At 47.1% G+C, this 23,645-nt stretch overlaps 4 protein-coding genes across 6 annotated transcripts; 2 read left to right on the top strand and 2 right to left on the bottom strand.

Annotated features, from left to right (window-relative positions):
- Positions 1-82: 82 nt before the first annotated feature.
- Positions 83-2,695, top strand: LOC144068867 (tetraspanin-9). 2 transcript variants are annotated; one of them, XM_077593757.1, is made up of 9 exons: positions 83-249; positions 675-708; positions 1,116-1,195; positions 1,268-1,459; positions 1,565-1,639; positions 1,701-1,802; positions 1,870-2,001; positions 2,072-2,155; positions 2,227-2,695. In XM_077593757.1, the coding sequence occupies exons 3-9, from the start codon at positions 1,133-1,135 to the stop codon at positions 2,296-2,298; spliced, it is 720 nt and encodes a 239-aa protein (XP_077449883.1). In that variant the 5' UTR covers positions 83-249; positions 675-708; positions 1,116-1,132; the 3' UTR covers positions 2,299-2,695. The 2 variants fall into 2 exon arrangements, with proteins under 2 accessions (XP_077449883.1, XP_077449882.1); XM_077593756.1 differs by having other exon boundaries at positions 1,105-1,195.
- A 117-nt stretch (positions 2,696-2,812) lies between these two features.
- On the bottom strand, positions 2,813-4,898 carry amdhd1 (amidohydrolase domain containing 1). Its single transcript, XM_077593755.1, has 9 exons — positions 4,684-4,898; positions 4,490-4,596; positions 4,366-4,430; positions 4,011-4,288; positions 3,721-3,946; positions 3,537-3,661; positions 3,378-3,471; positions 3,071-3,231; positions 2,813-3,008 (listed from the first exon to the last, which is right to left on the bottom strand). The coding sequence occupies exons 1-9, from the start codon at positions 4,824-4,826 to the stop codon at positions 2,903-2,905; spliced, it is 1,305 nt and encodes a 434-aa protein (XP_077449881.1). The 5' UTR covers positions 4,827-4,898; the 3' UTR covers positions 2,813-2,902.
- Positions 4,899-5,012: 114 nt separating this feature from the next.
- snrpf (small nuclear ribonucleoprotein polypeptide F) lies at positions 5,013-5,883 on the bottom strand. Its single transcript, XM_077593843.1, has 4 exons — positions 5,752-5,883; positions 5,398-5,523; positions 5,262-5,326; positions 5,013-5,195 (listed from the first exon to the last, which is right to left on the bottom strand). The coding sequence occupies exons 1-4, from the start codon at positions 5,752-5,754 to the stop codon at positions 5,129-5,131; spliced, it is 261 nt and encodes an 86-aa protein (XP_077449969.1). The 5' UTR covers positions 5,755-5,883; the 3' UTR covers positions 5,013-5,128.
- Positions 5,121-19,623, top strand: ntn4 (netrin 4). Of its 2 annotated transcripts, XM_077593838.1 has the most exons (11): positions 5,121-5,362; positions 7,781-7,964; positions 9,092-9,630; positions 12,196-12,477; positions 14,472-14,598; positions 14,923-15,108; positions 17,451-17,661; positions 17,800-17,888; positions 17,965-18,033; positions 18,089-18,256; positions 18,978-19,623. In XM_077593838.1, the coding sequence occupies exons 2-11, from the start codon at positions 7,913-7,915 to the stop codon at positions 19,115-19,117; spliced, it is 1,863 nt and encodes a 620-aa protein (XP_077449964.1). In that variant the 5' UTR covers positions 5,121-5,362; positions 7,781-7,912; the 3' UTR covers positions 19,118-19,623. The 2 variants fall into 2 exon arrangements, with proteins under 2 accessions (XP_077449964.1, XP_077449965.1); XM_077593839.1 differs by lacking the exons at positions 5,121-5,362; positions 7,781-7,964 and adding an exon at positions 8,782-8,931.
- The last annotated feature ends 4,022 nt before the right edge of the window (positions 19,624-23,645 follow it).

Below are 23,645 nucleotides of genomic sequence, written 5' to 3'. Positions count from 1 at the left end.
TTTAAAAAACAAACAAACAAAAAAGTAAACAAACAAGACGTTTCCGGTCGATGTGTTCATCCGCCTCAGAAGAACCTCCTAAAACCGGGGATGCGCTTCGGCCATCGGTAAAAGTTTGGGAGGCCACATCGACTACAACCTTTTTTTCTGCTTTAGTACATTAACTTTATCCGAGAAGAAGCATGTCAAAGAAGAAAACTGGCGTTCCGTCGACGGAATGATGATCTTCACGTCATAGCGTGGTAAAAAGTATGTAGTCCTTTTTTTCTTTTATGCTTGTGCTTTTCTATCGCACGAAAGTGCTCAAAATCAACAAGTTAGTAGGATTTGAAGTATGATTTTCCTTTGATGGCTTATTATCGGTCGATTTGGGGGGGATCAAAATATAGCTAGGCGTTCAAATGTTCATTTTTTAAAACGCTGTTTGATTTTAAAGCTCACTTTGTTTAAGGCTCAGTTGACGCGAGTGGTGACGTCATGCGCCAAGTTTGTTTTGAGTCGGAGACGATCAAAATATAATTATAAATTGGATTAACGTGGATAATATTGCGTTTCAAGTTGTAACTGTGTGTTAACTTGCATCACTGGCAAGTTTTGCCTCATCAGAGTCCAAAATTAATGGCAGCCATTTTATGGATGTATAAATAATTCCGTCATTGTTTTTGTTTTTCCAGCCCATCTTAGCCTCTTTGTCATTGTATTCAACTGGTAAGTTTATTTTCATTTTGCCATATTAATTTACATTTGACATATTTACTAGGGATGTCCCCGATTTAATCACTTAATTTCTAAAAAGGTAAATGATCACTTGTACAAGGACAAAATAAACAAAAAATTATGTTGTATGGGTGAAATAGATGTTTTTTATATTTGTTCATAGCTATAAAGAAAAAATCAAGATGGAGAATAATTTTATCAATAGTAGCAAAAGTCTATGTTTTGCCATAAATTCATTAGCGAAGCATTGGATGGGTATTCGGCGTCAGCAGATTGACTTGAAGGATTTTATTGTCATTATACAAGTATAATGAGATGAGGTAATCCAGACTACAACAATATGTGATTGGGGCAATGCTACGTAATAATTCTAATATGTATTAAAAGTCCTGTTGCAGATTCTGTGAGTGACACCATGGCTCGGGGCTGCGTCTGCTGCGTCAAGTACATGCTCTTCCTCTTCAACCTTCTCTTCTGGGTAACTCACGCTTCCCGGGAACCAAACCTGCGCCTCCAGAAATGAGAGTGACTGACTAATTTTGCTCTGCAGCTGGGCGGTTGTGGCCTGCTGGGCGTGGGCGTGTGGCTTTCGGTGTCACAGGGAAATTTCGCCACTCTGTCGCCCTCCTTCCCGTCTCTGTCGGCTGCCAACCTCATCGTTTTGCTGGGTACGGTCGTCATGGTAACAGGTTTTTTGGGATGCCTGGGAGCCATCAAGGAGAACAAGTGTCTACTGCTCAGCGTGAGTCTCACCGCGCCATCGATTGACCGGGATTTGGAACCTTCTTTTGTTCGCCGCTACCGCTCGAAGTGGATTTGGATGTTAAAAAAACCACTTTTTTTCCAGTTTTTCATTGTCCTGTTGATCATCCTCTTGGCTGAGCTCATCCTCCTCATCCTCTTCTTCGTCTACACCGACAAGGTTGAAGGTGTTTCCGTTTTTGACTTGCGACTATATAATAATTGGTCGCATCTGCTCGCAGGTGAGTGAAAACGCTAGACGTGATTTGAAGGACGGCCTCGTCCTCTACAACACGGACAATAACGCTGGCCTGAGAGACGCGTGGGACACCATCCAGGAGGAGGTGAGATGTTCTAGTATAGCTTTTTTCCAAAAAAAATCAGGTCGCTCATGGTGACGCCCTTGCATAGTGGCGCTGCTGCGGCGTGACGAGCTTCAGCGACTGGCACGCGGCGCTGCAAGTCAACGCCGTCCCCGACAGCTGCTGTCAAACGCGTCGTCCGGGTTGTGGACGCAATGCTTCCGACGCCTTCTGGACGCGGGTCAGTCCGCCAAAACAAAGGACAGTTTGAAAAACAGAGAAAATGTCATCTTTTTTTTTTGCTTATTCAGGGCTGCTATGAGAAAGTAGAAGAGTGGCTGGATGACAACAAGCACCTGCTGGGCACCATCGCCATGTGTGTGTTGGTCATACAAGTGAGTGAAACCCCACCCCGGGCAGCCGTTTTGTCATGCGGCACATTTTAACACCCCGTGTTTGCTCGTAGCTCCTGGGTATGGCTTTCTCCATGACGCTGTACCAGCAGATCCATCGGACAGGCAAGAAGTATCAAGCCTGATTAGGTACATATACAGCAGCGGTCCCCAGCGCTATAAATATTAACGTTTTAAAACTCACGCACACGAGGCACCGTGACGCTCAAGTATGGAGATCATAGATATTCCAATGGCACGCTGCACAGGGTTGCCAGATCACAAAAATCACATACTGACAAATGATCATTTCAATTCCAACGTGGAAACACATATGCCAGTCCGCGAGTAAATAGGAAATGTTTTACTAGTCCGCAGTGAAAAAAAAGTTGGGGACCGCTGATATACAGTACAAACATCTAAATATTCTCAAATATACTTTTTGTATGTGGAAAAAAAAAAGAAGCTTGACAATGAGTACCATTTCATAGACATTTTTGTAGAAGTCTCCTTGTATGTTCAATAAAAGCAATTCTGTACAAATGGGGAGGACTGGAGTTGGTGACCGACACTATTGATCTCAAAATTAAATACAATTTAAAACAGGAAACTAATTAACATAAGGAAAGCCCATTCATAAAAAAACTCAAGACATTAATAAGGTCATGAATCAAAATGCCTGGTGCGTTTATTTCACAAATAACTCAATGATTTAACGTCAAACTTGCGCTTTTGTCCCTCCGGACGTCTTCACACGGGCAACGTCTTCTCGTTGTCGTACACCACGTTGCCCTTGATGACCACGTAGCGGATGAGTTCCTGGTGTCCGCCCAGCTGGTAGATGAGATGCTCCCACCTGTAGAGCAAAAACACTCAGCATCCTTCTCATGAGCGTCCAGGGTTTCGAGCGCTACTGACCGGGGGGCGTTGACCAATAGCAGGTCGCCATCCTTTCCCGCCTCTAGCGAGCCGTGTGTGTGCGAGCGTCCCAAGGCGTAGGCGGCGTTGATGGTGGCCGCAGCTAATGCTTCGGGCATGGACATGCCCATGTTAACGCAGGCCAGGTGCATGACCAGGGGCTGGGAAAAGTTAAAAATTCAATTTCCGACGTGTTTGTTCTTTCGCTGCCATCCCCCCCGCTTCAAATGGATCAGACGTCTAGCGCTGTCCATGATAGTTGATTGGTTTGATCATGGGTTGAGTGGAGGAATGACGGCAACCTCACCATAGAGCAACAGTACGCGTTGGGGTTGAAGTCGCTACCCAGCGCCACGATGACGCCCGCGTCCAGCATGGCTCGCGCCCGCGGTTGGCGAAGCCTAGCCAGGCGGAGAATCAAAATAGACGTGTGCAAGACGCGTGCAGTTTCTCGCGCTCGGGTTACCGAAGAATGTACGCCGTCGTGGGTAGCAGGACCGCGGCCGTCTTGGCCCGTGCCATGGCGGCGATGCCTTCGTCTGTCACTTCCTCCAGGTGGCTCACGGCCAAGGCGCCCAGCTCGGCCCCCAGCTGCGAAACAAAATCTGGCCTGACGCAGGGCGTCCAGAGACTGAGCAAACGACGACTACCTCAGCGGCCTTCACAGGGTGGAGCTCGTCGCCGTGGAAATTGGCGCGGAGGCCCATGTCCATGCCCGCCCGCAGGATAGTGCGCGCAGACGGTACGTCGAAGACGCCTAGCTCGCAGAAGACGTCGATGTTGTCCACGCGCAGGGTCCCGGCTTCCACACGCTCCTTCAGCGCCGGGAGTTGAACCTCCAGGATGTCACGCGTGGCTTCCTCCATACTCTTCCCTCTTAGCAAGGAGTGGAAATACCATTTTATTTTTGGCTAAAATTGCTTTCTCTTTGGGGACCTACTTGGGTACAGCATGAGCGCCGCAGTAGGTGGAGGAGATGTTCATGGGCAGCGTGAGGCGTGCTTGCTCCGTCACCTCCAGCATCTTCAGCTCGGTGGACAGATCCAGACCGTAGCCGCTCTTCACCTCCACCAGGGTGGTCCCGGCCCGCTGCATGCGCTCCAGACGGCTGCTCAAAGATGCCAAAAGTTCCCTGGCATCGGCTGCCCGCGTGTGCTCCACCGTGAAGTGGATGCCGCCCCCGGCGCGGTGTACGTCCATGTAGGTGGCGCCATCCAGCTGTTGAGAAGATTGACAAAGAGGCCTCAAAAGTGAGGATTTGGACAACTTTGTAGTCTAAAGTGTCTGGAATGTACCTTCATGGCGAACTCGTGCACGCGATCACCGGCCCAGTTGGGGTGCGTGTGAGCATCGACCAAACCTGTCGTCGTGATGATCATATTTTGGAATTGAATGACAGGTGAGATGTTCGACACTCACCAGGTAGGACACACATTCCCGTGGCGTCGATCACATGTTCGAAGGTAGCGCGGGAAAACTGAAATCCAATGGCGTCGCTGGGACCCACTGCTTTGATTCGACCGTCACTGACCAGAAATACAAATAAGACCGCCCAACACAACTCGTGTCATCTTTACCTAATTTATTTATTTTTTAATGACTTGCCCACTCACCTTCCAATGACCACGCTTCCATTTTGGATGATGTGAATTTTGATGCCATTCTCTCCTTTGGTCAGGTAATCTTCTCCTTTGTTGCAAATAACCACCACCTGTTCAGCATTCTGCACTAGAAGTCTCAAAGTGACTGCTGACATGTTCTCTCCTTTTTTGCTTTATGTGCTTTAACACTTCATTGAGCAACGGCGCTTCTATTCCTTCTTCCCCCACCAAATATTTGCTAAGCAGAGTTTAAAGTGCACAAGGGGTGGAGTTTACCCCCTAAAACAACAGGTAAGACTTTAACTCAGACATGATTTCATGTTGAAATAAGCACAAATCCATTTCAATAAAAGAACATGTTTATTGTCGCACAATGGGGAAAAGGGTACAAAAAAATCAAGCATTCATTCCGTTTCACATGGTGAAAACACAAGCACACTTTTTTTTGTCCTGATCGTCACTCTCTCATTTCTCCATCCTCCTCTTCTTCCTCCACACCTCGAATGTACAGAACATTGTTGCACCTGCGGGTGAAGCACAAGATGGTAACCGATCACACGGAAACGCTGGTTTCATTCGGCGTGGGATACCTGATGAGGACTTCGCCGAGATGTCCAGCTAACGCTCCGTCCACGTACTCCTCCGTGTTCGCCAACTGCAAGCGAACATGAACACGCACGATCACCGAACGGTAAGATTTTTCTTTTAACACTTGATTTTGCCTACCTGCATGTTCATGTAGCCGTCCACGGATACCAGGTAGCCTTTGTACTCCATTCCCCACTTGAGCTTGACCATCACCGGTTTTCCCGTCAGCCCGTTGAGGAAGGGCTTGGGGTTCAGCGGTAAACTCTGTACACAAACGTAACAAAATTATCATTCTAATCAAGTCGGGTTAACAGTCGAAAGTGTAAAATTCAAGGGATCTCGCGGTGTTAGCATGCTAGTCGCTTCATTCATTCCATTGAAAGAAACAGGGGAAAGCTAACGCAGCTAACTGCTAAAGAGCTCAAAACATCCTTTTTTCGGTAAGGAAATGATAAAACCTAAGACAAGGCGGTCCCAATGGCGCAAACTTACCATTTTGTTTTATTGGGAGTACGATCACGTTTAGTTTAAGTTTAGTGTAATTGTCGTCACTATAGCGTTTGGAAGCGCACGCTCTACCCGCCTAACCGGAAGTAAAAAGGGCAGTTGTCGTTCTGTGTTTTAACCTACTGCCGTCTAGTGGAGTGAAGTGCACATTGCAGGACATTTGTTCACCCATGGCTTTGAAAACGTTTTCTCAATGCTTTTCAGGTGAATTTGGAGCAGCTTTGGGAATATTCGGTGACCTATGGCTACATTTGAGTTTTCAAAACGTAAATAAGAAAAATAATTAATAGGTTAGGAACGTCTAATTACACTTGCTGAAGGAATGTGATGGTTCTTCATCTAACAAAAAAAACCATAATTGTTTCAATTTCACATTTGCCGACATGTAAAACACATTCCAAAGAAAATATTTGACACCCACTTGACGTCACCGTAGAAAGTGGAGTGAAAAGTGAAATGATTGTCGTATATGGGTCACGGTCTCTTGTGTGTCTGAGCTCTTCTTTCTCTGTAGGCGCTAAATGCCTTAAGTTGTGGCTCCTTTTTTTGCGCACCCGAGTGTTGCTGCACCATCCGGCAAGTTTAAACCTGACACTTTTGCCGTGCCAGAGGTTGCCGTTATTCTCGCATATTTGGAATACTGCGGCTCTGACATCACCTTTTGACCCGTTCATAAGCGACGTGTCTGTCAGCAGGATTACGCGCACACCGACAGCTCCGTTTGCGTAAAGCATTACCCCGCCGGACGTTTTTCTGTAATTGTATACCACGCGTTGACCCTTAGAGGGCGCCCTATTTAATTTGGAATCATACAATTCAAATTCCGTATTTATTCATACATAAGAGTATAAGCCGCACTGTTAAAATCTCCTTAAAATCATTGAATTTTACCATTTCTCGCATATAAGCCGCTCCCTTATTCACAATTTTCACCTCCATATTCATGGTTTTAATGGGGAGTACAAATGTATTACTTTAATGGAAAAATCTTTAAAAAAAATCATCGCATGTGGTATTTCTGAGATACTGTATGAATAAAAAGCATATTATTAGGGTCAATATCTTAAGGAATTTAGTAATTCATCCAGTAATAGTTGTTTTCTTACTGCAAAACCGAAAATAACCAACAAATAGTAAATGTTACTTTGCCGACATCTACTGGTGAAAAAGAGCATAGAAAGTCCTGTGCGCATATAAACCGTAGCCTTGATTCAGTCATCTTTTTTTTTAAGTTACAAATATATGCGAGAAAATACGGTAGGCTGCCTGGTGGATGAGTGGTTGCCGCGCCGGCCTCACATTCTGGGGTCGTGGGTTCGATTTCAGGTGGCTCTCTACTGTATGGAGTTTGGATGTTCTCTCCGTGTTCGTGTGGGTTTTCTCCAGGCACTCCGGTTTCCTCCCACATCCCAAAAATATGGTTGAACACTCTAAATCGCCCCTAAGTATGAGTGTGAGCGTGAATGGTCGTCCGTCTCCTCGTGCCCTGCGATTGGCTGGCCACCGATTCAGGGTGTCTTCCGCCCTGTGCCCGCAGTTAGTTGGGATAGGCTCCAGCACCCCCCGTGACCCTCGTGAGGATAAGCGGTTCAGAAAATGAATGAATACAAAAGCAAATATATGGTTAATTAGCCCAACAACAAAGCTCCTCAGCTCGCTTGGACATAGTTTCTTCGCAGCCAAATGCCATAAGATGTAACGAAGCACGTTATTGTAGTATTTTTTTGGTTGTTGTTACTGTTTTGACAATTTTAGCTTGTGCGCATGAGTGTGGCGTTCAATCCCAGGGAAATGTTCCTTTAAGTGAAGCGCAAGAGCTGAGGAGGAGGAGCCGGCTCTCTCGCTCGGTGGCCGCGCGCTCGCTCGGAGACGCGCGTGGAAATGAAAGACGCTGCTGGTTTCGGGGCAGCTGCATACGAGCTGGACTCTCACTCTTCTTCTCCTTCCTCATTGTTGGGATCATGCCTCCTCCTTCTTCTCAAACTGGACTTGTCCATCTTCTTCTCCTCCTCAGTGCACTTTTGCCTCAGATGAGTGACGGACAGAGGCCAGAGCGGATTTGAACCCCCAACTTTGTTCTTTTTTTTTGGATCGAAGAGCTCCACCTGCCCTGGGTTTTTCTGGATTGCCGTCGAGCGGAGTCGACATGCTGCCACGGCTTGCGCTTTTGATGACTGTGGCTGTGTGGTCAGGTGCAGGTCAGTGGGGTGCTTTGCTTCTCATACATCTCAACTGTCATTTCCATGCTGAAGTCCAGTGGGATTTCCATTTTTGTTGTTACATAGTCCCCAAAACATGGACTGCTCAATGTTTATTTTACCGTCACTAAAACATGACCGTTGTTATATCTATTTTTTTTTAATCTGATTCTCAGAAATGAGCACAACAAGAGTGTTTTATTCCGTGCCATGGGGGTCCCATTACAGCTGTCATTTTGCGTACAGAACGAGCACAAGTGGAGGGAGTTACTACCAACTTGTAACATATTTTCCCACTTCAATTCAATGCTTATTTATATTCGGCCCCAATGGGAATAAGAGAATTTTACCTTAATGAGAACAAGAAGAGTGCATATTTTAGGTTGTTGTTTTCGTAGGATTTGGATTTAGCGCTGGTGTTAAAAGATGACATCTTAATGAATTTTGTCACAGCATTCTAAGAGGACTGAATAGTAGTTCTTTACTCTTAATTCTGCAATAACATCCCCAATCTTTGTCATCTCATCAGTTCAGCACAATGGGAGCAAATCTGTCACTGTTGTTCATTTCCTGAGAATTAGAAAGAAGTCTAGTCTTGAAAGATGCGTTACAAGTGTTAATTTGCCCCCCGGCGACGAGCACAATGTCTTCCTCTCCCCCACCTGCAGACGGTTACATAATTTAGCAGTGGCTCCTGTTTAACAGAAAACAAGCCCCTCCAGAGCACCCCGTCCGTGTCCGAGGCTTCATTTTTAATACGAGCCAACGTGTTTAGTGTCCCAGGCACAAAAGACGATTTAAGGCAATCAGTGGGAGCGGCGGCGGCGGCCCGAAGGGGCTTCTTGCCCAGCGTCTGGAGGGCGTCCGAATGCCGCGCTGAGCTGCCAAACTCCATCTGCGTCACAGCGCGGGCCCGGCAGGTGCACAATGGCGCCATTATCCTCTTTGCGTAACGCTTCCGATTGAGGTAAACCTCTTCGCTTGTGCACGCGCGCGCTCAGATTGGACACTTTCTCGCCAAAAAGTTTACTGGGTGGCCTAAATGTGCGACTTTATTTGATCTTTTTTTGGGGGGTGGAAGGAAGTAGCACGTTCCTCAAAATGTCACCGTGTTTGTTTTGGTGCAGGTGCCCCGTCGGGCGTGGCGCCCCGCTGCGAGAGCCGCGCGTGCAACCCCCGCATGGGCAACCTGGCGCTGGGCCGCCGCGTGCTGACGCAGAGCACCTGCGGGAATAACGGCACCGAGCCTTACTGCGCCTACGCCGAGCCGGGCCCGACGTGCGGCGGCGGCGCCAAGTGCGGCAAGTGCAACGCCGCGCTGCCCCACCTGTCCCACCTGGCGGGCGCCATGTCCGACTCATCCTTCCGCCACCCCGACACCTGGTGGCAGTCGGCCGAGGGCGCCGAGTCGGAGACGGTGCAGCTGGACCTGGAGGCCGAGTTCTACTTCACGCACCTGATAGTCGTCTTCCGCTCCCCGCGGCCCGCCGCTATGACGCTGGAGCGCTCGCAGGACTTTGGACGCACGTGGCAGACGCTGCAGTACTACGCCCGCAACTGCAGCGCCGCCTTCGGGCTTCAGGAGGGAAAGGCACTCGGAGCGGGGCGGGACGGCGCCACCTGCATGTCCAAGTACTCTGGGGCGTACCCGTGCACCAGAGGGGAGGTGAGGCCAAAACCGTCACGTGTGGAGTTTGCATGTTCGCCCCTTGCCTGCGTGGGTTTTCTCTGGGTACGCCGGTTTCAAAACATGCACGCTAATTGACCAGTCTAAATTGTCCCTAGTTATGAGTGTGAACGTGAATGGTTGTTCGTCTCCTTGCGTCCTGCGATATTGCTGCTTCTCGTAGTTGCCTGGTAGAGATTCTTGTGAGGATAAGAGGGACGAAAAATGAATGAATTTGTCAATCTAGATTTTCAAGTTACCCAAAGTAGTCAGTGGTCATGCTATGAAGGGTTTTAAATTGAGCAACTTAGCACTATCTATCAAGGCTTGAGAGTTATTTCATAAATGGATCATTCAAAATGGATGGCCGTCATTGGCAATGAAGGAGTTAATGGTTAGCTGGGTCCCAAAAAAATCTCTCAAACGTTGGGCTAACCAACATTCATTTTGACCTTTTTATGAGGCCTAAATTCACCAAAGGCCACTTGTAATCTTGCTCGTCCGCGAGTGGGGAAAAAAATCAACTAAGCCTGGGTTTAGGGGTCTAATTCCATCAAAGCAGACTGGACTGTAACCTGGTAAACAGGCACAATGGGCATTGATGGAAGAAGTGGCGGGTGGGGGGGTGTCTGGCTCATAACATCCATCAGGCCAATAGCGGCACTTCCTTCCCAGCAGGCAAATACGCTGACTTGAAGTGCTTTTAAAATGGAAATGTGTGGCGTTATCCCTCAGGAGCTCAAACGTTGGCAACCTCAAAACTGTAAATGCCTAAAGGGAATGTGAACATGAACACCTCAACCCGCCTTCGTCTTTATCTGATCCAAGAAAAGCGCTTTGATTGAGCCCTCCTGACATCCTCAGCCTATTACTTTTCCATAAGTCAAGGTGGATTAGGCAAGAAAAAAAATCTTGATTGGGGCTAGGGGGCCATTTTGGCCGTGTTTAAAACACTCACTAGAAATGGTGCAAAGAAGTGCGATATCCCCACTTTCATAAACTCATTTTTTGTTTATGGACCTTTGTCAAAAAGATTTCAGCTGTTTGTTGTGCTGACGTCAACCATCATGGCAGCTTTTCAATCTGCTTGATAACAAGCCGAATAGTTCCTACTAAGGATGATATGATACAAATTTTAATGATTCTCAACCTATTGATAACAGCCTATTAGAAATATCAGAGGGCGTAACCAAATCAGACGATGTTAAATGTTGGCGGACCAACCTTATGTGTAACTTCAAGTGAGTACTCAAAAACACTCACTCTTGCACATGCGCGCCAAGTATGACCATCGTATGTTGCGTGAGCGTCTGGGTGGATTTATTCCGGTCGGGTGGACAACCATCAATCATTTATTGCCAGCGCATTTCACGCCGCCGACACCGCAGTTTGACCCCGATAAAGCAAATCGTCCAGGTGCTTTGGAAGCAAAGCGGCCGCAAAACGTTTCCGGGCGGGTAATGTCTCGCGCCATCCGTGGCAGCCAATGAGTTCAATGAGCGTCGGTCAATGAGTTAATATGCAAGCACGGTGCAAAGGTTATACTGCGGTTAGACCTGAACAAAATAAGTGGCAGGGTCCAGGTTATTTTGGGGGAGAGAAAACCCAATCACATTGTTTGGTGAAGAGGCGTTCTTGTTTTTGGTTGCCGCGTCTCAGTCCTTTTGTGGCTCTTTGAGTTATGTGCGTCCTCGTCTCTGTCACCCGTCTTTGTGTGAGCGGTGCTCCCCCGCGGACTGGCGCGCACCCCCTCATTTGCACCTCACAATGCCGCGACCCCACCACCTTTTGCAATGGCGGGGAAATTAATAGCTCTCCTCCCATGGCGCTGTCGGGCCGACCAATCGGGGTAGGGCGCACGCAACAATGTCGCTGACAGCCACGCTCTGATGAAGAGGCGCACTGCAAACAGGCATTTTCCTCGGGGCGGCGGTTACCAGCGGCAGCCGTCGCCGTGGCGATGGCAGCCCATAGAGGGGATCTTCGGTTTTCAAGGATGTCCGGCGCCCACGTGGTCACATCGTCGTGGCGACGGGATGCAATGTTTACAATCCAAAAAACAAATTGGACAAAATTGGGTGACTGTACAATTATTATTATTTTAACTGGTTGATTGTCATTGACTGGGACGCATGCCTAATCTGGCATGGATTTGGCCGCCTGGCATGGATTATTCGCTGAATTTAGTATGAAAGTGTGTTCTTGCAAGAAGGCTTTCAGCTCTAAAGATGACAGCATTCCGTGTCCAATCAAGTTGGACACGGAATGCTTTTGAATTTTAAAAAACAGTGGTGCCTTTACTTACAAATTAAATTAATTCCAAGAGCATATTTTACATTGAATCAGCATCATTCCCTCTACAATTTTTATTATTGGTCACTATAAGCCCTTTAAATGGTTAAAACTATTCCAATCTAGTATGAAATATGTATGCACTCTATTTAATACGTAGTTTATATTAATGAAAGGATTTTGGTAAATGTGATAGTTTAGAGTCACTTTTTGGGCCCATCAGAAGATTGTTAGAACCTCAATTTACGTTTATTTTGCTAATTCTGCCCTCAGGTGATTTACCGTACCCTCCCCAAATGGGAGTCTCTGGACCCCTTCGGCCTGGAGGGCCAGCAGCAGCTGCGGGTCACCAACGTGCGCATCCGTCTGTTGCGGCGCCAGCCTTGCCCGTGCCAGGCCAAAGATGGCGCCGTGTGGCTGGGCGGGACTCCGCCCACGCGCCACTTCGCCATCTACGACCTGATCGTGAAGGGCAGCTGCTTCTGCAGCGGGCACGCCGAACAATGCGTGCCCGCGCCGGGGTACCGGCCCGTCCGTGACCGCACCAACCACGTGGTAAGTTAACCCGCTCGCCACTGACACCAACGTGTAGTTAGAGGAACTACAACACCAAAAGGCCCAAATCCCCGTGCGTGTTCATTCGGGACGCGGTGTCTCGGTTTTTTTGTTGGCACTCGTCTTAAAGATAATAATGTGAGCTTTCTCTGCTTCCTCTCTACTTTTGCGCTGTTTCCTGCCGATCTAAATGTAAAACTTGCTCGCAATCAGCGACGGGAAACAAATGCCTTTGGTCTATTTCCTATTTTTCACTTGAGACTTTTAGCCGAGTAGATCTTGTTTGCTTTACCGTTTGTTTGCGTTCGCATTTGGCAGCAGTTCTTCAAAAGTAAAGTACTTTGTTTCGTGGAAGTGCGTCGGACGGGCGCGGCGCCACTGCAGGAAGAAGCCGTGGAATTTTGGTGAGGGTAAATGAGGTGTTTCTCTATTGTCGAGGGCATCGTCTTGATGACAGCGTGGGCAAATATGCATGAGAAGGCTTGGGGTTTTAAGTCCTTGGTCACCATTGATGGCGCTAGCCGTCCAATCCATTCGCTGCGGCAGCGAACGAACGCCGGCGAGCGATTGGCTCATTAAAATTTGCAGACAAGGATCATTGATCCGTTTAGAAAAAAAGTTGCAAAAAAAATTAAATAAATAATCATACCTTTATTGCACCTTATTTGAAAAGCCAGATTCCAACGCCGCGATATTGACTGCAAATATTTGAACAGTAAATCCTTTCTGGAGTGTCCGCAGGGCGAGTTGCACCTGGACTGATTTGGGAGCGATGCTTACATAACCGCCGCGCGTGGGATTTCTCGCACAAAACCCCCAAACAAGGGCGAACGCGTTCGTGTGTATGTGCTAGATTGCCGGCTAAGTCCCAGGAAATGAACAGAACCGGGAGCAATATCCTGCAACTGTTTCGTGCTTTTCATGGGCTGGAAAATAATGTGATCGTTAACCGGTGCAACGAGGGGGGGGGATCGCCAAGTGTTTTGGTTCCACTAAGGGGCTGCGGAAACCGAGTCATTAGAGTCCAGACAGTGAGTGTTTGGATGAAGGGAACTCCTGTTCACAACGATTACACTGTCTGTTAGTTAGCCACAAAGCTAATACTCAGATGACGTCAACCGCGAGCGAGCCGGAGAAACTAATTGCTAAACTTGCAAACGCGTTTCACAGTCGTTGACAGAGATGAGTGTCCAGTCAGTTCGGCCCGGGAGACCTGGCAGAAACGGTTCGATCACAGTGCAAGTGGATTAGATGTTAAATGTAATTGTCACTAACGACCACAATACATATTTTGACATAGGCATAGTTATACATAGACCTTGGCCTGTCGTGAATGAATTTATGATACGTGTTTTGATTAGATTAATCGTGACAAACTACTGCCCGAATGTCATCCGCCGCCGGGGCGTTTGCGACGCCAGCGCGCGGGTCGTGCCGATCCCGGATCAGTTCAGATAGAGGACACGCTACTCCCGTCACGTGTCGTGCTCGAGTCGGCGACACGTCTCGCGCGCCGTGGGAAAATTATGATGTCGGAGTGATGCAAAAGTACTTTTGCAAGGCATGTCGCTTAACTGTATGTGTGTGTGTGTGTCCCGCATGGCAGTGTAACGCAAACAAATAAAGAGCTTCCTCAAATGCCTCGTGGCCCCCTCCGCCACCCCCCCTCCGTTCAATCATTATCCAGCATACATGGCATTCCAGCTCTCAGGAATGACAAGGAGATTGTTATTGTGCTCTCAGTGCTGCATACTTGCACTCTTCTCATGCACGCACACACACACACACACACACATCATACACACACCAGGCCTTTTAGGCCCGAGCACCCCCACCTTTTTTATTGTTTCCAGCCATGAAGCCAAACAATCAATCTCTAATCTCTAATCAGCGGAGGGAATATGAGTGGGTGGACTGTCCTAGAGGGTCAAAAGTTGTCAAAGGTGAAGAAAGAGCGCTTTGGCTAACAACATTCTGATTTGAATCCGCTGCAGGTCCACGGGAAGTGCGTGTGCCGACACAACACGGCCGGGGACCACTGCGAGCGATGCGCCGCGCTCTACAACGACCGGCCCTGGCAGCCCGCCGACGGCCTGACGGGGGCGCCGCACGAGTGTCGCAGTGAGTGGCCACGTCAGGGACTTGAACTCGACCTTACCGACATGGCTGCCCGACACGCGTATTCGCCAAAGTGGCGAGCCCTCCCACGAATCTGTCATTCGTTTAATCGGCCAATCCAAAATGTCTGTCGGTCCAATTAGATGGGTCGGCTAGCGCCGTCGATGGCAGCCCACGAGTTGAAATGCCTCGTGTGTCAGGCGGACACGTTGGGAAGGTCGCTTGCTAAAGAGTCAATTCCTGTAAAAAGTATTACTTACGAGCTATTTATGGCGACTGTTAATTGAAGTCTGGTTGCAACTTTCTCACTTTCTGCCCACCGGCCAGAATGCAAGTGTAACGGGCACGCTCACAGCTGCCATTTTGATTGGGCGGCGTGGCGCGACTCGGGCCAGCGCAGCGGCGGCGTGTGTGACTGTCTGCACAACACCGAGGGGCGTCAGTGTCAGAACTGCAAGGCCGGCTTCTACCGGGACCCCCACCTGCCGCACACGGCATCCGAGTCCTGCAAAGGTAAGTAAGACTCCTTAAGAATTTCTTAATAGCGGTGGACGTCAGATCCATTTCCACCCCCAAAAAATAAATTCAACTTTTTTTCGGGCTATAAAACACACTTAAAATCCCTTATTCATAATCCAGTGTGCCTCATGTATGAATTCTGGTTGGGCTTATAACCTTGAACCAATTTTTGTTTAAGCATATTATATATATATTTATTTGCTGCTCCAGTAAAGTGCTCAGGATACAAATTAGGCATTTATCAAACCCCAGAGTTAATAAATGATTTAAAAAAATAAATAAATAAATGGATGACAACTGTTTACACTGGTGTGCTTTAGAGTCCGAAAAATACAGTAAATAAATGAATACATATGAAAAAAATATTAAATGTTTTGTCTTAGTTTGTTTATTTAATTGAGTGAATTGAATTGTTTACAGTTTGTAAAAAGATCTTTTTATTTCACTGCTCAAAAAAAGTGAGAGGGTTTCCAGCAAACAATGTTGAAATGGATTGGACAGCCACAATAGACAAAATGAAAGAGATGAACAGAAAGTGTTGAGAACGCGATGCGGCCTCGGCGTCCAATCGAGACGAGAATCCCAAAGCAAGTACAGCGTGACTCACTCGCCTCAGAATGAGGAAGCGCGCAAGCCAGGACGTGCTCGCTGATCACGCCGATTCCCAAACGGTACCGGTGCCGCGTCCAAGGTTTACGCCATAGTTAATCATCAGATGGCGGCATACCTCGGCCGTGACTCACGGGCCGCTCCATCTCTCGGGGGTCGAGCGGCGTGCCGCCGTGCCTCCTCTTACAAGATGATTCTTGAGTAAACACCAGATAGAAAAGATTGAAAAACGCACGGAGCTGGCTACATTCTCACTGGCGATTATCAGTCAGATGCGACCGCGTCAACCAAGCGGGTGTGCCGAATGCACCAGACCGTACCAAAACAGGCTGCGTTTCAGTCAACGACGTGGACGGATTGACGAGACCCGCTTACAAAATTTGCCCATGTCTATGTTAAATTCAGAGTTGGACTAATCCCTATTTGTCGTAGCAGCTATTTCCTAAATAAAACGACATTTAATGCTGCTAGGCCTCCCAGTCGAGATGATTGGATGTCTATCGCTGTCAATGAAACGGACGCATAATCTATCACCCCTAATCAGTCATCATTTCTAGTGCTGCTCATCCAATATGTAGCTATTAATTATTACTTACTAGTATTTACAGCCAGGCGAATTAACACATGTTAATTACCACGCTATTTTAACTGCGGATGAACTCAATGTCTCATTGGGAGTTAATATCGTTTATATTTCATCCATTCCCAATCAGTGTTATAAATTTTACTTTTGCAATTATTCCAAATTAATCTCACAGTTCATTGTAGCTTCGCATTAACTCCTTGTTTCCCTTTGAATGCTCGCTGAAACTTCATTCGCTGTCAAATGGATTGGACTTTTCATTGCCGTCAATGGCAGACAAAATTTAAGATTCAGTATTTTATTAATGCGTCAGTATGCTTTTTAGGATGCGATTGATCTATTGCCCTGCTACTCTTTTTTTTTTTTAAATCTATCCAGCTATTGTTACCAATGGCATACCTATCAACTTATACGTTTTTCCCGTATTATATATGTTTTCACTATATAAATATAGCGCGTCAGGAAGCAATGTACCCAGACAGTCAATCTGAAAGGGCCATACACCGACATCTACAGAATCTTGAATTTAGTGCAAACTGATTGGGCACCCCGTCAACTTTGGAGAAAATGTTAGACTTTTAAGTGCGCCATATGTGCGACATTGCATTTTTACGTTTTTTTTTTAAATCGCTTAATAAAGGCAATTGCAATCAGGAATAAGTGGAGCAATTGGGCGAGCTTGACAGGTATGCAATGATGAGCAAAAATCCTACCTGGTAGAGGAATTTCCCTCTGTAGCGATAAAGATTTTCATCATTCCAGAGTCGGGGGGAAGGTGAGGGGGAGTTTGGGGCGGTGGTTTATGTAAAGAAAACAATCTTGTCATGCGCTACACAGCGCAACAGCATAGGGAGGGAGGGTGTTTGTTTAAAATAACCAATTTGGCGGACCCGCCGCCGTTAACGAGTCAACGGTGCCATTTTATTTTAGTGCGCGTGTTAGCATCACATGGGAACCGACCGTAATCTCTGTCGAACATTAACGCGGAAGATAAGCGTGTAAAAACGAGCCAAGTGCGATATCTTTTATGAGGTTTTATTGGTCCCAGGTGACTCGTCCTCGACTCTTCTCACGCTCGGCCTAAACGACGGGGATGCTGTGAGTCTGCCTGACTAAAATCCTTGTTTTTGTTTTATTCCGCCAGCGTGCGACTGTCACTCGGTGGGCTCCATGGCGGTGCACAGCAGCGACGCACTCTGCGACCCGGCTGACGGCGACTGCATCTGCAAGCCGGGCGTAGGGGGGGCGCGCTGCGACCGATGCATGGTGGGCTACTGGGGCTTCGGCGAGTACGGGTGCCGGCCGTGCGACTGTGCCGGAGACTGCGACCCCTTCACGGGCGACTGCGCTGTCGGGTAATGACTTCATAATCCAGTTAAGAAGTCAACAATTTCAATGTAAAACGGCACCTACAAATGCCTGAGTTTCATTTCTTCATGAAACTATACTTATTGATTACCCCGGGTGCCTTACAACCGTGTGTCTTGCGGCAGGTCGGACTTGTACAACTTGGAGGGAAACTCCAGCCAAGCCGTCAGCATCTTCAGAGCAGACGAGCTGCTCTCCGCTCTTCACTACTCAGGTGCGTGAGCTCGTCCCGGCGCGTGGAAAATGAGCATAAGTCAAACCCCGACGCCACGTTTGCCCCACCCCTGCAGAAAAGTGCGAGTGCAAAGAGCAGCCGCTGACCAACAGTAAACTCTTCTGCACCATGAACTACGCTTACGGTAAGCGCCCGGACGCCGCGAAAAGCGAGTCGGGTTCTGACGGCGACCTTTGCAGTGCTGAAGGCCAAGGTGCTGTCGGCCCACGACAAGGGCTCGCACGCAGAGGTGGAGGTGAAGGTCCAGAAGGTCCTGAGTCAGAAGGTGAAGCTGCAGCGGGGGCACGTGACTTTATACCCGGAGTCGTGGACGGCCAGGGGGTGCACGTGCCCCATCCTCAACCCAGGTCAGTTCTCCCGCATGCTGTTAGTCAAGTGTGGCCGCGTCGTCCTTTTGATGAGTTGATGATTAAATGTCATATGCCTCTTGATTACAGGCTGCACTTTACCATCGTGAATTTGAGCTCACGGGAATTATTGATCAAGGGTTAGGCCATAAAAGTAGAAACTCCACACAAACGCTCTGCTTTTAAATAAACAAGGCTTTGGCTTTCACTCATGCTTAGCCTTTTAAAAAATAGGGATTCAAATGAACCAGCATAAATTCTAATCACAAATACGGTTAAGTATAATAAATTAAAATTAAGTGTAGTATGCGTGAATCAATGAATTTATTTGATATATTTATTTCAAAGCAATTCACCCCGCCATCCCTTGCGAGGATGAACGGAAAATGGATAAAATCATATTCATTCTATTTATTCATTCATTTTAGCCTTACAAAGCTTGCGTTGTGTTTACATGTATACATAACATTTAATTACTTATGTGAGTTGTTGTCTTTACAGTGACTTTATTTTATGTAGGTATATCATACCCCATTTTTTTAAGGTTTTCATGTGTTTGAAAACACAGCTTTGTATTTTTTTTAAACCTATTTTTTTATCTGGAAGGTAAACATCAGAAATGAGACCTTTATTTAGCTTTTTTTTTTTCGCGGAATGAATTGTTTTTGTTTCATCTGCCTTGTTTGAAAATAGCTGACTTTGCACTGGCTTTGCGCCTCAGGTGCCGAGTACCTGGTGGCGGGGCACGCCGACAGGAGGCGTGGCCACCTGCTGGTCAACATGAAGAGCTTCGTCAAGCCGTGGACGTCCAGCCTGGGCCGCAAAGTGCTGGCGCTGCTCAAGAAGGACTGCAACTGGTAGACTCGGACGCCGCAGCAGCGACATTTTTCCCCACCGCCGTCCTCCACGTGGCCCGGGATGCTAATTTTGCGCTGGTTTGTTACCCGCATTGACTGAGGAATACGTCTGTGCGCACTTTAACCAGCCACACGGACTGGAACGAAATATGGACGCAAAAAGACGGTGAAAGAAGAAGCCATACGAGTGTGGAAACGGCCAGCCACGGCCCCCGAACGTGAATGTATTTGCCCCAGCGAGCGCCAGAAGAATCCAATGAGGAGGTCGAGCTCATTGATGGCAATAGACGTCCGATCCACTCGGCTCTCACCCAAAGCGGATCGACATCTGTCGCCGTCAGCGCCACTCAAACATTTGCCGCTTCCTATTTGTACAGTGTTATTTGTATATCAATTTAAATATTATTGTCATGTTTTCCAGCTTTACGCTTTTTTTGTAGCACCCGACCGTCTTCTGTCCCGGCGGCTTTTTTGCCCCCAATGCAAGGATAATACAATTATCAACGCACAGTGACTTTTTCTGTGTTTTGTTGACCTGCCCTGCCTGCGGGCCTTGTTTTCACGCCTTCTTAATCTTGTTTTGAGCATTCGCCACGCAGGCCTTGACATTCTTGGCCAGGATTTGTGGAAAATGTCCTTATCGCACACGGCTTTCCCCGCTGCCCTGATTCGCCTTCGCACGGCGCCGTGGAATGTCGACTGGCGGCGACAATCGGGCCGGCCTAGAGCTGCTGACGCAGTCTCACCTTGGACCAGTGGGATCACCTGTCAAGACCGTTGGAGGTGAGCTCATTTCGGGGGCGGCGTTTGGGATTCTTCTATCATGTTTCATGCTAAATGCCAATGTGTCATTTTGGTATCTTTGCATAATTTCTTTTTGTGGGCAATTGACCCGCTGACCTCAGGTTTGACACCTGTGGTTTAGAAATTCATTCATTTTGTGAACTGCTTATCCTCAAGAGGGATGCAGGGGGTGCTGGAGCCCATCACAGCTGACTTCGAGCACCAGGCAGTGGACAGACACCCTGAATTGGTGGCCAGCCAATCCCTGGGCACGATGAGACAAAGGACAACCGATCATAGCTAGGGGCAATTTAGAGTGTTCAACAAGCTAGCTTACCATCCATGGTTTTGGACTGGGAGGAAACCAGAGTACCCAGAGAAAACCAATGCAAGTTGGGGAGAACATGCAAACTTCACTGGAGGACCGACCTGGGATCGAATACACGAACTGCGAAGCCGAGGCGCTAACCACTGCGACAGACCCTCGAATAGATTGGACGTCGATAGCCGTCGACGGTAGCCAACGAGTTAACTTGAGGATGTCCCCCGAGGCGAGGACAAGAAGTGTCTTTCCCTTTCAGCAGACGTGGGAAAGTGTCGGCCGGTCGGCCGGCTGGCCGCCGAGCTATTCGGCCGCCGTGTCCGTTGTCCACGGCCGCTGTTATTGGGACGCGGGCAGTGCGCGTGTGTGCATCCCTGAAAAGGCGCACAATGGCCCGCTTGTGCTGCCGCAGAAGCCAGCCAGTTTATGGCCTTTTGTCCCGTCCGCATTCTTGCGCTGCCATTGGCCCTGACGCAGCTCCCCGCAGACATGCGGGGGGATGCGTGCACCCTTCCCCATTCCCTTATGAAACCGGGCCAAGAAAAAAGTGGACATCTCGCAACGGTTGTCTATTTTTCAGAATTCTGCTAGAGGGGGAATATGCTTCATTTCAGAGTTTTGGGACCCAAAAAATGGACTGAATTTGGGGAATAATGGTCAAATTGTCATTTAAAAAGGGAGTTTAGTAATCCCTCGCTCAATGTTGGTGGCTTCGGTGCATCGTGGTATTTTCCACAAGTATTCAAATTCAAAAAATGTACAGAAAGTTTCAAAATCTGCGCTGGGTGCAGGGACTGCCCACTCAACCCAATCTTGCAAGCGTGACGCGTGGAAGAAGGCGGTGGGCTCATTGCAGCTTTGTTTGGATGGATTTCACACATGACAAGATGATGACAACATGGTCAGAGCCATTGAATTTGGCAGTCGTGTTGAGGCCATCACGTCGTTGGACAGAACCAAATAGCAACCACATAGATTAGATTGAAATAATACATTCCAGTATTAAACTATGTAACGTTTAATATAGACTTCATATTGTATAGACGTGAGGCCATGTACGTATGGTAGAAATCAGTGGCGGTCGGTGCATTTTCTGGTAGCGCCTTCAACGCATCAATCCAACCCTCAAAAACTATTTTATGGCTATAAAGCCGCTACTGCAGCTACAGCTGCGACACGTAAAAAATAATCAATAAATTAATGCACAAAAATGGGGTAAAATCCACTTCCTGGCAGCATTTCATGATTAAATACAAATACTGGAGCTTTTCAGACATTAAAACCAGGCCAGGGGGGTGATTTTCCCAGGAAAAGAGCGATGAACGTCAATGGCGTACGGGCAAACATTGCCCGAAAATGGGGTAAAATCCAGCCGAAAACAGCATGTATTGATTAAATACAAATACTATTGGAGCTTTTTAGACATCAGAACCGGGGCCCGGAGTATCATTTCCCCGGTAAAAAGACAGTGATGAACGTCGATAAGTCCATACGTGAAATGACAAAAAACGCACTAAAATTAGGTAAAATCCACTTCCTAGCATCATTTATTGATTGAATACAAATACTGGAGCTTTTGAGACATTACAACCAGGCCAGGGGGGTTATTTTTCCCGGGAAAAGACAGCGATGGACGTCAATGGCGAAACGCCAAAAATTAAACTGGGGTAAAATGGGGTAAAATCCACTTCCTAGCAGTATTTTGTGATTAAATACAAACACTGGAGCTTTTCAGATATCAGAACCGGGCCCACAATTTAAATATTATTTAGGAATAAAGCCATATTATACTCACCAAAAATTCTTTTTAACTGTACACAATATCCATCCTCCTTTCTTTCTTCCTTCTTTCCTATCGCCATCGAAGCTAATGATGAAAGTCGAGCCTGTCCTGTCATATTTCCGGCATAGTCCGTTTTGAAAATGGCTTTAAATCAACACAACAATATATTTGATGGTGCAGCTAAGTTAGCACACTGAAAGTGGCGCGCACACACCATTTTCCCGGCTGTAACAGGCTTGCTAGCTTTGGAGTTGACCGCCCTTTCTTAATGATGTCCATTTTTTTCTGGAAAAGTCCGTCTGGAAAATAGCTTTGTGAGCAAACAGAATCCATTTGTTTTTGCTTCTGTCGGCCATTGTGTTTTTGTACGTCCTTGTGGGAGGATTGTTTACTTTGGATTATGTCGTCTTTTCGTCGGAGTGCGTATTTGTCATCCCAGGTTAAGTTTGTTTTTTTGTTAATTTTACCCAGATTTAAATTTTTAAATTTGTTATGTTATTTTTTTCATTACAGATTCTAGCAATGGTGTATTCGCTTTTAGGAAAGTAAAGACCGACCAATTTACAAGCGTACATTCAACAAAAAATATATACACCATAATCCGGCATAAAATAATTTCTTTAAAAGAAAAGAATGTTCAGCACTACAAATGGACAAAAATAGTCACTTTTCACTATGCGCTAACCTCAACTATTTCTCCATGGACCTGGCTTATCTGGTCATGTGCTGGGAATTATCCCGTCGCTGAAGATTGTGAATATGGGGAAAACACCTCGGAAGTTAGAATCTTAGAATATCATCTCTGGCACCCCCTTTTCCTCTTTACACAGCTCGACTTAATTACCGCTAAACACATGCTCGCACATCCATACGCATGCACACACACGCGCATCAGGAATGCTTTAGACTTTAGAGCAAGCCGAAACAGGGAGGGTTGACATCGGCGTCGATCACCGATTATTATTACCCGAGGCCTGACGTCATCCAAAATAAACATGAACAAATTTAAACTGCATTTGGCAATACGTGATAAACCTTAAAGGCCCCATATCATGTGTGACGGTGCTTTACTGAATTTGATAGTTGGGACTTCACTGAGTCACGACTCAGTCCTTTTCTTTGGAAAATAAACCAAAAAGTGCATAATTCAAGTTTTGCCGGACTACTCCATCCTTTTAGTAGTTTTTGTCGAAGGAATTGGACACATGCAACGAGTAGCAGCCAGTAAGTAGTCTATGCTGTTGTTTTAAACTAAATATTTTCCTCAAGGCTGCTTTGACCAAGTGACAAATGACATGTGGCCAATGAGTTGGGTTGTCTTTTGAGCTAAACTGCAGTAAAATATACTGGTGTTAGGTGGTTAGGATATGGGCTAACTACCCGTAGTCAACATTTGCATTAGAACCAAAACAAATGAAAAGGTGCGTCAAAATCCACCATGTGGGTACATTGTTTGCTGACGCGCCATATTTATGTAGTGAAAAGGGCGGAAGTGTGAAAGGTGAATGCGGTGTCGACGTTCATGATTTATTAAAGAGGGCCAAAGTTTAGAAGTGTCATTCATGTGTGGACTTTATGGTACTACTTGTATAATGACAATAAAGCGATTCAATTCAATTAGCCATCTTGTCCACTAGGTAGCGC

The sequence above is a fragment of the Stigmatopora argus genome, chromosome 23 (assembly GCF_051989625.1).
Source record: "Stigmatopora argus isolate UIUO_Sarg chromosome 23, RoL_Sarg_1.0, whole genome shotgun sequence".
Lineage (NCBI taxonomy): Eukaryota > Metazoa > Chordata > Actinopteri > Syngnathiformes > Syngnathidae > Stigmatopora > Stigmatopora argus.
Note: the sequence above shows the minus strand (reverse complement) of the source record. Positions and strands in the feature narration are given on the sequence as shown.

Bases quoted from the DNA above. Each gene is read 5' to 3' on its own strand.
- snrpf (XM_077593843.1), bottom strand. The intron at 5,327-5,397 runs GTAGGCAAAATC...GTTCGCTTGCAG, and splicing joins ACGGCTACATGAACATGCAG to TTGGCGAACACGGAGGAGTA. The intron at 5,196-5,261 runs GTATCCCACGCC...CTTCACCCGCAG, and splicing joins CTCGGCGAAGTCCTCATCAG to GTGCAACAATGTTCTGTACA.
- amdhd1 (XM_077593755.1), bottom strand. From the start codon at position 4,826: ATGTCAGCAGTCACTTTGAGACTTCTAGTGCAGAATGCTGAACAGGTG. The intron at 3,947-4,010 runs GTAGGTCCCCAA...CTCCTTGCTAAG, and splicing joins GGCGCTCATGCTGTACCCAA to AGGGAAGAGTATGGAGGAAG. The intron at 3,472-3,536 runs GTAACCCGAGCG...CCGCCTGGCTAG, and splicing joins ACGACGGCGTACATTCTTCG to GCTTCGCCAACCGCGGGCGC.
- LOC144068867 (XM_077593757.1), top strand. From the start codon at position 1,133: ATGGCTCGGGGCTGCGTCTGCTGCGTCAAGTACATGCTCTTCCTCTTC. The intron at 1,640-1,700 runs GTTGAAGGTGTT...ATCTGCTCGCAG, and splicing joins TCTTCGTCTACACCGACAAG to GTGAGTGAAAACGCTAGACG. The intron at 2,002-2,071 runs GTCAGTCCGCCA...TTGCTTATTCAG, and splicing joins CCGACGCCTTCTGGACGCGG to GGCTGCTATGAGAAAGTAGA.
- ntn4 (XM_077593838.1), top strand. From the start codon at position 7,913: ATGCTGCCACGGCTTGCGCTTTTGATGACTGTGGCTGTGTGGTCAGGT. The intron at 9,631-12,195 runs GTGAGGCCAAAA...TTCTGCCCTCAG, and splicing joins ACCCGTGCACCAGAGGGGAG to GTGATTTACCGTACCCTCCC. The intron at 14,599-14,922 runs GTGAGTGGCCAC...CCCACCGGCCAG, and splicing joins GGCGCCGCACGAGTGTCGCA to AATGCAAGTGTAACGGGCAC.